At 36.7% G+C, this 12,117-nt stretch overlaps 1 protein-coding gene and 1 long non-coding RNA gene across 3 annotated transcripts in view; both read left to right on the top strand.

Annotated features, from left to right (window-relative positions):
* Positions 1-3,611, top strand: part of RIMKLB (ribosomal modification protein rimK like family member B) — an 80,858-nt gene extending 77,247 nt beyond the window's left edge. For both annotated transcript variants that reach the window (XM_008050318.2, XM_021708702.1), the window contains one exon: positions 1,175-3,611. In XM_008050318.2, the coding sequence (XP_008048509.1) occupies positions 1,175-1,638 (464 nt within the window). In that variant the 3' untranslated portion in view covers positions 1,639-3,611. The remainder of the gene's footprint in view (positions 1-1,174) is intronic.
* Positions 3,612-4,431: 820 nt separating this feature from the next.
* Positions 4,432-11,386, top strand: LOC103251715. Its single transcript, XR_503737.2, has 3 exons — positions 4,432-5,744; positions 8,411-8,576; positions 11,208-11,386. It is a non-coding gene; the product is annotated as an uncharacterized LOC103251715 (long non-coding RNA).
* Positions 11,387-12,117: the final 731 nt, after the last annotated feature.

The following is a 12,117-nucleotide window of genomic DNA, read 5'->3' as shown; positions in this document are numbered from 1 at the left end:
TTTTTTTTTTTTTTTTTGAGTTGGAATCTCACTCAGTCGCCCAGACTGGAGTGCAGTGGCACACTCCCGGCCACCGCATCCTTGACCTGCTGGGCTCCAGCGATCCTTCCACCTCAGCCTTCCAGTAGCTGGAACTACAGGCATGCGCTACCACGCCTGGCTAATTTTTTGATTTATTGTAGAGATGAGGTCTTACCTGCCCAGGCGGGTCTTTGAGCCAAGCTCTTCTAAGAGATCTTTGCTTTCTTGTCCTTAGTTCAGAGCTTTCTGAAGCTGATTTCCAAGTGGGAAAATTAAGTTCTATTTCTAATTCCTTGTTGTCAGATAACAGCAAAGCCCAAGACGACTTCTGCCCATCCAGCTATCTTAAGACCGGAAGCCTTTTGGCTTAGGAATGCCAGATCAATTGACGTGGGGACTATAGAGAAAGAGCGCTGTGTTCAGGTTGCCACGTTCTCGACCCACCCCATCTTCGGTCCTTTTATGCGTCTTTATTGTTTTTACAAGTCAAAATCTAGTAACATTGTGTCATATATAAAACAAAGTGAGCTGGGCTCAGTGGCTCAGCCTGTAATCCCGTGCTTTGGGAGGCTGAGGTGAGTGGATTGCCTGAGCCCGTGGGTTCAAGACCCACCTGGGCAACTTGGCAAGACCTCATCTCTACAATAAATCAAAAAATCAGCCGGGCGTGGTAGTGCATGCCTGTAATTCCGGCTACTCGGAAGGCTGAGGTGGAAGGATCGCCGGAGCCCAGCAGGTCAAGGCTGCGGTAGCCAGGAGCGGCCACTGCACTCCAGTCTGGGCAACAGAGTGAGACTCCAACTCAAAAAAAGTTAAAAAAATAAAACAAAGTGATCTGATTTTATTTATGGTGAAGTTCCTTATACTTTGTCTATATTGTTGCAAGTTGGATAGGCTTCAGTGAAATTGTAATGTCTTTCTTGGGGAAAAATTAGCATTGAAAAAGTAGTAAGGCATCATTTCCTGGGAGACTAGGGAGGGAGAGGATCGCTGCAGAAGGAAATGTAGACTTCACGGTTCCCATTTTACGCTAGAAGAACACTTTTGTTCTCACTTCCAATTTATAAGCCAGGCTTAGCCTTGGAAACCAGCTTTAATTTTATTACAAAAATTCGTCATTTTGGTAACTTCCTATCTTGTTTCTCTTTGCCAGGTGGTGTGGGGATGATGTGCTCATTGAGTGAACAAGGGAAGCAGCTGGCCATCCAGGTGTCTAATATCCTGGGGATGGATGTATGTGGCATTGACCTGCTGATGAAAGATGACGGCTCCTTCTGTGTCTGCGAGGCCAATGCAAATGTAGGTTTCATCGCCTTTGATAAGGCTTGTAATCTAGATGTAGCTGGTGTCATAGCGGACTATGCCGCCTCCCTTCTACCCTCTGGCCGGCTCACTCGGCGTATGTCCCTGCTCTCCGTGGTGTCCACGGCCAGTGAGACTAGTGAGCCGGAGCTGGGTCCCCCAGCCAGCACTGCTGTCGACAACATGAGCGCAAGTTCCAGCTCTGTCGACAGCGACCCTGAAAGCACGGAGCGAGAGCTGCTCACCAAGCTCCCAGGGGGCCTATTCAACATGAACCAGCTGCTAGCCAATGAAATCAAACTCCTGGTGGAGTGACTCCACTAGTGATTAACCAACAAAACCCTTGTAAAACTTAACTTTCTTTTTTTCTTTTCTTTTTTTTTTTAAACCAACTTGCAATGCTGTTCATGAAGGATTCTCAGGAAGATGGGAGAAAATTAGTAGGATTAGTTGGAGAGAAGGGGGAGATAGACGAGACCTCTGCTAGTAAGATGTTACTGATTTTCATTTGCAAATTCTGCAGAAAGAGAGGCAGAAGAGGTGGAATATATAAAAATTTCAGGCTCTTGTAGTTACCCTTTTAAATTACTGAAAAGTTTCTATGCTTGTGGGCCTTGAGGACCATACATATATTTTTGCATGGTCCTTTGCTTTTGTTTTTGTACAAATAGTTGTTTTGGTACAAATATCTGAGTAGCACAACTTCATATTGTATTGTAAGATTTGTAATGTGTGAGGAAAAGGTCTGCTTAAATTACACAAATTTTTTTACGTAAACAAATTTGAAAATTTTGCCATTTTCCTATCAACTAACAGCTGTAGTTCATCCAGGGGCTCTTTTACTTCTTATTTTTGTGTTTTCTCATTGATTTTTTTTTTTTTCCCCTCTCTTACTATGGCTAGGGGAGGACAAAGTAAATATAACCCCATAAAGCCTTTTCAATGACAAAATTGGCATGTTTGCATGATGAAAGGAAAATGAACAGTATTGCAATGTCTGGTATACAAAATAACATTTACTCAATGTAGATAAAATTACACTAGTTTAAAATATGTGCATTGACTTGTATTTGTTAGTGTTTTAGTCTTTTTTGAAAGATATATGCTCTGTTAATGTTGCTTTTTTTTTTTAAATACATGCTAGTCTAACATTCCCTGCTCTATGCCTGCATCTTTAACAATGGCCAAAGTGAAGAAAATGCTACCTTTTTTGTTAACAAGACACTGACTTGAAACATGTACATTTAAAACCTTTTATTTTTCCCTTTTTCTTTTGTTGGTTGGGCATTTAAAGAATAAGAACAAGGAAAAAATACTTTTTGGGGGGGGCAAATCAAGGGCCTATAAGTTCTTAAGTATAAAGCTGAAGTGATTTCTAATGCCAGCGTTATATATTTGCATTTTTTACATTTTACGAGGGAGTATATATGTTTGTGTGTGCACGCATGCATGTGTATATGTTTTGGGTTTTGTTTACATCAATTAATCAAACAGGATAGATTCTAGGAATTGGAGCATGATGGGAAATACAGTTTTTGACTTTAAAAAACAGATGAGTTGTTTTCTACTCCACTAGGGTAGAGATCTTCACCTAAAGACATAAGGTGAATAGATGCTTTTTAGGCCTATCTGTGTATATGTATGTTGTTTGTTTTTTTTGTTTGTTTCTAGACCGTTCAGTGTATGATTTATTCAAGGCTACGTGCTTTTCTTTTAAAGCTTCTGGCTGTGCATTTTTTCTTTTTACATATAGGAATTGGGATGGGGTGGGGCTGGGTATTTTTGTTTGGGGACTTATTTAGCAGTATTGAGCATCTTATAGCCCTACTCTTAAAGCCTTCAATACTGTCCACTCTTTATATTCCCTTTTGAATTCGTAAAAGCCCCAAAACTGCATATAATATGAGCCTTTAAAACATGGGTAAAACTATCCCAATGATGGGTTTGGATGGTATGTTAAGAAATGGAGATGCTGCAGAATTCAACGTAATTTTTTAAACAGCAAGTTCAATCTCCCTACAAATCCTCTGAAGCTTTTACCCAAGCCCTTTCTTGCCTCTCCAGTGCTATTTTCCTTCAGATGGACCTTAAGCATAATTTCTTGGACACTGCTAGAGAGACTTCGAGGCAATAATAAAAGATCAGTATTAACCAGCTCTAACAGAGGTTTGATCATGCTTACTTGTACAGTTTTTTCCCCCGATTTAAAAAGGAATGTAATAAAATTTGTTTTTTCCATAGAATTAAATACTTAATTAAAGTTGAGTGAAAGGTTGATTGTTGATGAATAGAATAGTACCTCTCATCTGTGCAGTGTCTCATTTCACCTCAGAAAAGATACTTAAAAGGAGTTTCTCATTTATCTTAGGATATTCTAATCACATCTAGAAGAATTTGGCTTGCACAGGGTAATTGGGGACTCATACATTATAATTAGTACCTCTGACTCATTAACTGAAAGAAATACTTGGTACTTCTTTTGCTGAATGACCATATTTTGAAGGATGCATACCATGTGGTATAGAGAAATAAATGAGGAAGAAAGAACTTCTTAGTCATCATTCATGTTTATAAGGGACCACCTGGTTGCCACATATATTATGATGCATATACTTTGACCAGTTATATGTTATGTGTATGTAGATTAATGCATTTAAAAACACAGATAGAACACCCTATTTGATGAAAAGTTCATGTTTGTGTTGGTGGGGTAAGGAACAAGGAAAAATGTAGTTATCCTTTATTTTTAACTTATACCAAGTTGAGCAACTGTATTATAGGAAACATCCAAAGTTAGTTCATCTGTAGTTTTACTCACTAGTTATCCATCTCCTGTGCATTCATTCACACTATATTAAAACATAACTTTAGCAACCTATTTCTGGATCGTACACACAACATGTTAGAATGAAAAGGGCAGGAATGGTCATCTTAGATTTTAAAAAACATGGATATCTTCTTGAATTCCCTCAAAAATTAAGGTTAAGAATATGAGCAAGTCATTCTGGAAGAACCCAGGGGAAACAGCAGCAGATATTTAAATGAAAGTTAAATTTATTTTCATAATTGTTTAACAACTTTTGTATAATCATTGCTATTATGAGAGGTAAAATGTATTTATCAAATAATGTATAATCATGGCAAAATCTGAATTATTGTAAATTTTTTGTATATTGTTAAAATTGTAATTCTAAATTGTATTTTAAAATAATTATTTCTGATATTGTTTTTATTTAACCCATGATGAAAACTGGACTATATATATAGATATATAGCTATATCTAAACATATATAAGTATGAACTATTTAAAATTTTTAATAGTTTTTTTCTTTTTGGTGCCTATAATTGATTGGTCATTTCTGCTGGCTTTTCTCCAATGAACTTTGAAATCTTTCTGTATATGCTATCAATAAGAAACTACCCTGGAACATTAGAAAAATCCAACAAGAGACTTGGTTTCATCAAGCACATTATCAGACTTTGAGAAGATATCAAAGGCATTGACTTTCAAAATCATCTTTTTCTAAGAAGAAAGCAATGGAAAAAAATTTTCTTCATTCAGTGAATCCCCAGTTTGGGGTTTGGGGGGCTTAGAGACATTGTGAAATCAAATCTTGTGTTATTTTTCTTCTGGCTCACTTTTTTTGAGAAGGTTTATGGGCTATTTGGCTGGTGAGACACGATCCCCTCCTAAGAAAATGTAGGTGCTCAGACAGGTAACCTCTGCTGCTACTGTTTTTATTTGTTTGTTTGTTTAATTTCATTTAAGATTTGTTTTTGTTGTAATAGGATTTTTTAAAATGTAATATATTGCAGGAATTATAACCAGGTTCACTGCTTTCTTTCTTTCTTTTTCTTTTTTTTCTTTAAAAAAAACAAACAAAGTTTTATTTAAAATACATTTAGGCGCCTTTGAAGCTTGGATTTTGGAATGTTTCAGTAGTGGACAGAAATCTGCTGTTGGAATCTTCTAGTCTTCCAGGTTTAATTTGAAATGTTTTTAGTTTTGTTTTGGATTTTTGTGTGATATTTTGTTTCCTTTATACCAATGCCATTTTGCCATGCTGTTTTGGGGTGGCTGCCTAACTCTAGTGAAAAATTTTCTATATTAACAAGTTTGGCCTTTTAAATCCTTAATGTTTTGCAGTTTTTACATTGTTTTTAAAGAAATATTCTAACTTCTTCCAATGTTACTGTTCTTTACCAGCCTTTTCAGGAGCCAAAAAAACAAATACAAACAAACAAAAAAATACCCAGAGAAAAAACTTTCCTTCTTCCCCCTTCCTGATGATGAGTGAGAAGTATTGAGAACTTTCGGGGTCAGTGCCCTTCTAAACTCCCCTTCCCCCAATAATGCAGCTGTGTAATGAATGGTAAATGCAGCGGTTTGGATTCAGGCACAGCCCCAGCCTGCTGGCAGGTAATTAGACTCTCTCCTTTCTTTCCATCACTAGGCTAACTTTCTTTTGAAAAAATTTCCTTTTCTTGATGTACTTTAAAAGCAACCATGGGTTTGTCATAACTCTCATTTTTAAAAAAAGATACATAAATACATCTAGCAAATAATTTGATGAAGAACTTTTTGGGGGTAAAGTTCAGATTGATTGGGATGAACTCGGGACTTTCTTGGGCATTTTGTTTAGCCATTTAGATAACTCCATTCCTTGCATATATGTCTATAATTACGTATTTCAGAGTGTGACTTTTTTGGCTTTGTTTTTGTTTTGGGTTTGTTTGTTTCTTCCATTGTGCTACTCTGGCTTAAGCTTTTTCAGGGGTTGGTGTTCCGAATACACAGTGAGCTCACAATATAAAGACATCAATTAGGAATTGACAGGTATGGAAAACTAGAGTTTTGAAAAGGTAAAAGTAGGTTCTAGGCTATATGGTAAAAACTCAACATAGCTTTCAGTTGACCTCAGTGCTTCTGTTTCTATTACATTATCAAAGTGAAAGGGAATGATAAGATGTAGATTAAAAACATTTTAATTATTTTAGAAGAATGTGATTTCAGAACTAACTATTTTAGCATTTCTGAGACTGATTCTAGCAGAGGTAAGCAGTTTGAGATTATCATAAAATTGTGGTTTAAACATTCAAAAATGACAGATTTGAACAGATACAACAGTTCTGAAGCACAAGATGGTTATGCAGATTAATCAGGTTCATAAGAAAGTTAGTCACAGGAATTAGGAATACAGCTTTCCCATTTTAATAGCCTTCCTGTAAATAAACTATCTCCTCCTCTGTCTACCCCAGTCTAGCCTACCCTCTCCTCCTTTTCTGCTATCCTTTCTTGTGACTGTGGTCGGAGTTTTTTTATTATTTTGGGAGGTAATCCTGTTTTTAATAGCTAGAATTTTAGTGAAAGTAGTCAGGATTTTTTAAAGATACATTTACTACCTGATTTTTATCCTATGGCTCAAGATGTCCTATTCAAAGAGGCTGTGAGTCCAGTAAGTTACTAGTTAATGAATAGGAAATCCTGGCTTATAATGCTATTTCTACAGCTGAAGGAGGACATGTAATAAGTTATTAAGACAAAATATTTATGTGTTGAATTGGAATTTACTAACAAACGAATCCCAACTGCATTCCCGCAAGAATTTGTGGTATGTAATTTTTAAAAACTCATTCAGGAGAACCTTGTTCTGCTGATAAGAATGGCCAGCATTAGAATGTATGGACAGTATGATTGCCTAAGGCATGGAGAGTTTTAACAGTCTCCAGTCTGCTACTTCTCCCCGCCCCCCCCATTGAGTACCACTGACTTGCTACAATAACCTTGCTCTTTTAGATTTTGCCATATTCACACTTACTAGGTGAACCTAAATAGCATAAGATACCTGGCTGCTATTGTGGGGTTGGAACATGAGGGGCGGGGTGAACTGTTGTTGTTTTAGGTTTCAGTCAGACAGACATCCCTGTGCCCCAGTTCCCAGAAGCACAACAGGCCTCTAGGAGCATCCGTGGGAACGGCGCAGTCCTGACATCTCCACCTCTCCTGCTCAGGCTCATCCCATACACAGAGGTCAAAGGGTGGGGCTTGAGATGGGGGAAGGAATGAGAAAGTAGAAACAATGTTACTGCCACGCCACTGTTGATTAGCCTTTGGTGCTTATGTCAGTGTTTGTTTTATATCCTGATTTTTTTTAAGCTGGCAAAACTGTACATATTTTTATCTTGGGTGAAGGTAGTGGGAGGGTGGAACAAAAACAAGCCATTACTGTATTGCTAGTCCATTACTGGATACTATCCCTTAATAACTAGACCCCAGTGATAAACAGAGTGGGAATCGAAATGAATCTCAGGATTTTAACAAACAAAACATTTATGCCGTGTTAATACCCAATTTACAACTGCTATTACATTTGTCATTCTGTCTCCCTTTTCCCCCCGGATTCTTCTCTGTATGTATATAGTTTGAGGAAATGTGTTTTCATGGTCAGTCCTGTTTAAAGGACTTAATGAACTTAATACTCTTTTGCAAAAAATATACCCAGTGCTTATATGGGCATACAAATGCGACCCTATTTTAAATGTAGGTGGCGTATGTGTTCGTGTTTTAATGTATTCAGAGCCATTGGGCAATAAGCAGTCCAGAACATTGAAAACTCAAGCAGGTAAAGCACCTAACACCCTTAGTTTCTAGAATTACTTTAAGAAACTCTTTTATATTGCTGCATCTTCCACAGTTCTTTGGATAGTCTCTGAACTTAAAAATTGTAGGAGTTGTAGACTACGTAGTTAAAATTCTAAGTTATGTATTTATTTGTAGAATGTAGGTATAGGTGGAGAAGGAAACTAGCAGAAAAGAACATGGCTTCTTGAGATGGCAACTGCTGAGTGTCTAAATCTTTCCACTTTATTTTATTTTATTTTCCCTGCTTAGCATGAACATTGATCATACATTGTTTGATTTTTCTGTGATTGGGATTTTTGTTTCTGATTTTTGGAGGGAAGGTCTGGGGGAGACGTGAAAAAGTTGGTGCATATGCAAAAATATGAAATGTTAAGCAAAGAAATTTTTTTCTATTTAATTTGAATAGTAAGCAAGTACTTTTTCTATATACCCTTCTGCTGCAGCAGAGAATTAAACTGGTAGGTGGCAGCAGAGGAAGAAATTCTTCAGATCCATGGCTACTGACTTAAAATCTGCACAGGAGAGGAGATGGAGCATGGCATGCCAAGTGAAGCAAGGGGGGCACAAAAATGGAGACAGGACTGGAGTTCTGGGCTTTGACTCTACATGGTAAGTTGCTTTTAACTAAGACATGTTTTCAGTCCGATATCAGTGTTGCATGTTATGTGATTATTTCCTGTGGCGTGTAATCTTAAATGCCTATAGGTCTTGGCCTTAGGTTGAGTTTGACCTAACTGGTGTACTCTCATCCTTTACTTTGAAAAATAACTAGCAGAATGTACAATTAGGATCTTCTCCTCAGTACATTGATATATGTGATCTTTAATAATGACTAAAATTATGCTGACAATAAATATGATTTTTTTAATCTACAAGAGAAATGAAATATGCATTGTTAACGATTTTATAAAAACAAAAGGTTCTTCCTTTTTTTGTAGAAGCCCTGGAGGGATAACAACAGAAGACTATAACTTGAAAAACTAAATTAGGGGGAAAGATCTTTTCTTCCACCTGGCTTTTCTTTTTGATCTAGTCCCATTTCCTTTTCACTGTGCCAGCCATGCCCATCAGTTCCGCTCTACCTGTTTACTTTTGCATCTTACTTATTTGCCTCTCTATTCCACTTTCTCTCCCTGTCTTTGTGCTTCTCTTACCTCAGTCTGTCTGTATGCTTCTGTCGCTTTCAGTCCTTTTCAATTTCCTACCCAGTGTTGCCGTTCTTCTTCTCTGCCTGTTTTTTTAAGAGTGTGTGTGTGTCTTTCTCTTCCTCTTCACCCCCTTCATTTGCATTCTCTATGTCTGTATCTGCTCTGAATCTGTACTGCCTTTAGATATGTGAATCAGGATACCAACATTGCAATTCTTTATGTATTAGAATTTGCTTAGGCTGCTTAAAAGAAATTATGTGATACTTTGAGTCTGCTAGAATTAAAGAATGTAAACTTAATCCTTAAATATATAATAAGATGTAGACTATTCACGTGTTCATTTTAACTATAGTATCTTTAGTGTTCCTGGCAACCATGCTGTTTAAGATCACGTGGACAGAAATGAAAGGCATATGGTTCTTAGTCTTTAAACTTTTAACTTCAAGTTAACTGATTTTTTTTTTAAGTTTCTAATGGAATCAGAATATGAGCAAAACAGTCAATGTTTTAGAAACATACATCCTGGAGCATATCAATTTTTATTCTTTTAGATGAAGGCTAAAACTTACTGATCTAAATTTATTAGATTTTAGAAACATTTTTATTAGCTCTCAGAATAATTGTTTTCAAAGTTTGTAGATGGTAAAAACAGGATAAGCTTTAATTTTTCTGAAATGCCTCTTTTTTTTGCAGATTTTTAGGCTAGCAGTGGGTAAGTGGATAGTTATATAAGATGCTCATTTTACTTGGAATCATAGGATATATAGTAACATGATGCCAGAATAACTAATATAGTGTCTAAATATATAGTGAATTTTGTTTCTTTTCTAAACACGTAAAAGGAGGCCCCTATTATTTTTTTAATTGTCTTAATGCTAAAATGTATCATACATATTGGTATGGAACATGAGAACACACTGCCTCAGATAATATGTTCAAAGTCTAAATTTTTTAATCAGTTTTGTCTTAATAATTATGGTTAGTATATAGGAATGTTAATGCTTCAGAACTGAAAGAAGATGATCAAGTTGAATTTTAACCTGAACCCAAAATTATTAGAACACTAGTATGAGAGCATAAGTTGAATTTTGTGTATTTGGGCATATTGGCACAATAATTTTGTTTTATTTTGTGTGTTGTATAAGGTATTTTGTTTTTTCCAGTTTTTTCTTGGTACAGTTTTTCTGACTAAAATGAAGCATGGTTGTGTCTATATTGTAGGATTGTTAAGGAAGTATTACTGAATCATCTTTTTATGATTTTTTTTTTTTTTTTTTCTGAGTTGGAGTCTCACTCTGACCTGCTGGGCTCCGGCGATCCTTCCACCTCAGCCTTCCAAGTAGCTGGGACTACAGGCGTGTGCTACCACGCCTGGCTAATTTTTGATCTATGGTAGAGATGAGGTCTTGCCAAGTTGCCCAGGCGGGTCTTGAACCTGCGGGCTCAGGCAATCCACTCACCTCAGCCTCCCAAAGTGCTGGGATTACAGGCTGAGCCACCGAGCCCGGCTATGATTGTATTTTTAAAATTATATTAATTGTCTGAAATTGGGCTGATTAAAAAAATATGTTATTTCTCTAGTGCAGTTTAAATTAATCTCTTGGAAAGTATACTTAACCAGATATCGGCCTAAAAATTTTTTTTTTAAAAGAAAAGGTGTGCATTATTGTCGTGTCCACATCTTAATGAGGTAGACTGTATTATGAACCTATAAATTGAACGAATGGTTCTTTACCCATTAGAAAGAACAAATTACAGTTTCTCCTGGAGAAGGGTCAAATAAATGTGGGGAGTAAGGTTGCCTCTCTAAAACAGTAGTAGATTTAGCTTTTAATTTTTAATGATAAGAACTAATTAAATGTCTTCCAAGTCAGCATCAGCATATACCTTTGTTAACTGAGATCACCAGGACAAAGTATGGTAATAACAAAAGACTGGTTGTGGTTTTTGGTTATAGTATAGCCAATTTGTAACAATTTATTTTCAACTTAGTTGATTTTCTGTCTGTTTCCTTTTTCTGTTTTCTCATCCTCATTATAGAGACTATTTGAATCTGTGATTTAAGTGAATTGTATGCATTGTTCTCCCCTAGGTTCTTTTTGAAGTCACCAGTGATCTTTTTGCTTGCTTCAGCAACAGAATGGAAGAAGATAGAGTTGTCTCTGCTTTTTCAAGTGGAAAATAAAAATACACAGAACAAGGAAGCAATAACTCTAACCTGTTTGATTCAGTGTGTTTTCTAAAATAAAAACACCATGAATTGGAAATAAATTAGCATAGCGTGTGGCTTGCTTTTTGGCAGCTGTTTTCTAAGCACTCTATCTTGGATGAATTCACTTTGTGCGGGTATCTCGACTTGACATCTAGTGCCACATTTGTCTTCGTTCTCTTTATTCTTTCCTCCTCCTCACCTTTTGCTAGATGAAACTCTTGAGTCCTGTAGTTCTTGAAAGATTGATCTTGGCTGCACATGGTGGCTCATGCCTGTATGTAAAATCCCAGCACTTTGGAAGGCCGAGGCAGGAGAATTGCCTGAGCATAGAAGTTTGAGTTCAGTGTGGGCAACATAGTGAGAACTCGTCTCTACAAAAATAAGAAAGAAAAAAAAAAAAAGCCATATGTTGTGATGTGCACTTGTAGTCCCAGCTACTCAGAAGGCTTGAAGTGGAAGGATCAAGAAAGTCAAGCCTGTGATCAGCCATGATTGTGCTGCTGCACTGCAGCCTGGGTTGCAGAGTGAGATCCCTGACTCAAATTGAAAAAAAAATTTTTTTTCCTAAAGACTGCTATAATATTTACTGAAATAATTACTCCTTTTGGCACATAGGCAGGCATTAAAATACATACTAGGTGGATTTTACCTTTGTTTCACCCTGACGAGGTTCTACCACAGACTGATCACAGTCTTGCCACTATATTTTAATCTGCTTATGACTGCAGACCTGTTTGATCTAGTATTTTTGAACTATAGGGCATCCGATGTGTATATACAGTCATGTGTT

The sequence above is a fragment of the Carlito syrichta genome, unplaced genomic scaffold, assembly GCF_000164805.1.
Source record: "Carlito syrichta isolate Samal-C Ts95f unplaced genomic scaffold, Tarsius_syrichta-2.0.1 Scaffold143822, whole genome shotgun sequence".
Lineage (NCBI taxonomy): Eukaryota > Metazoa > Chordata > Mammalia > Primates > Tarsiidae > Carlito > Carlito syrichta.
This window is presented reverse-complemented; position numbering and strand designations above follow the sequence as displayed.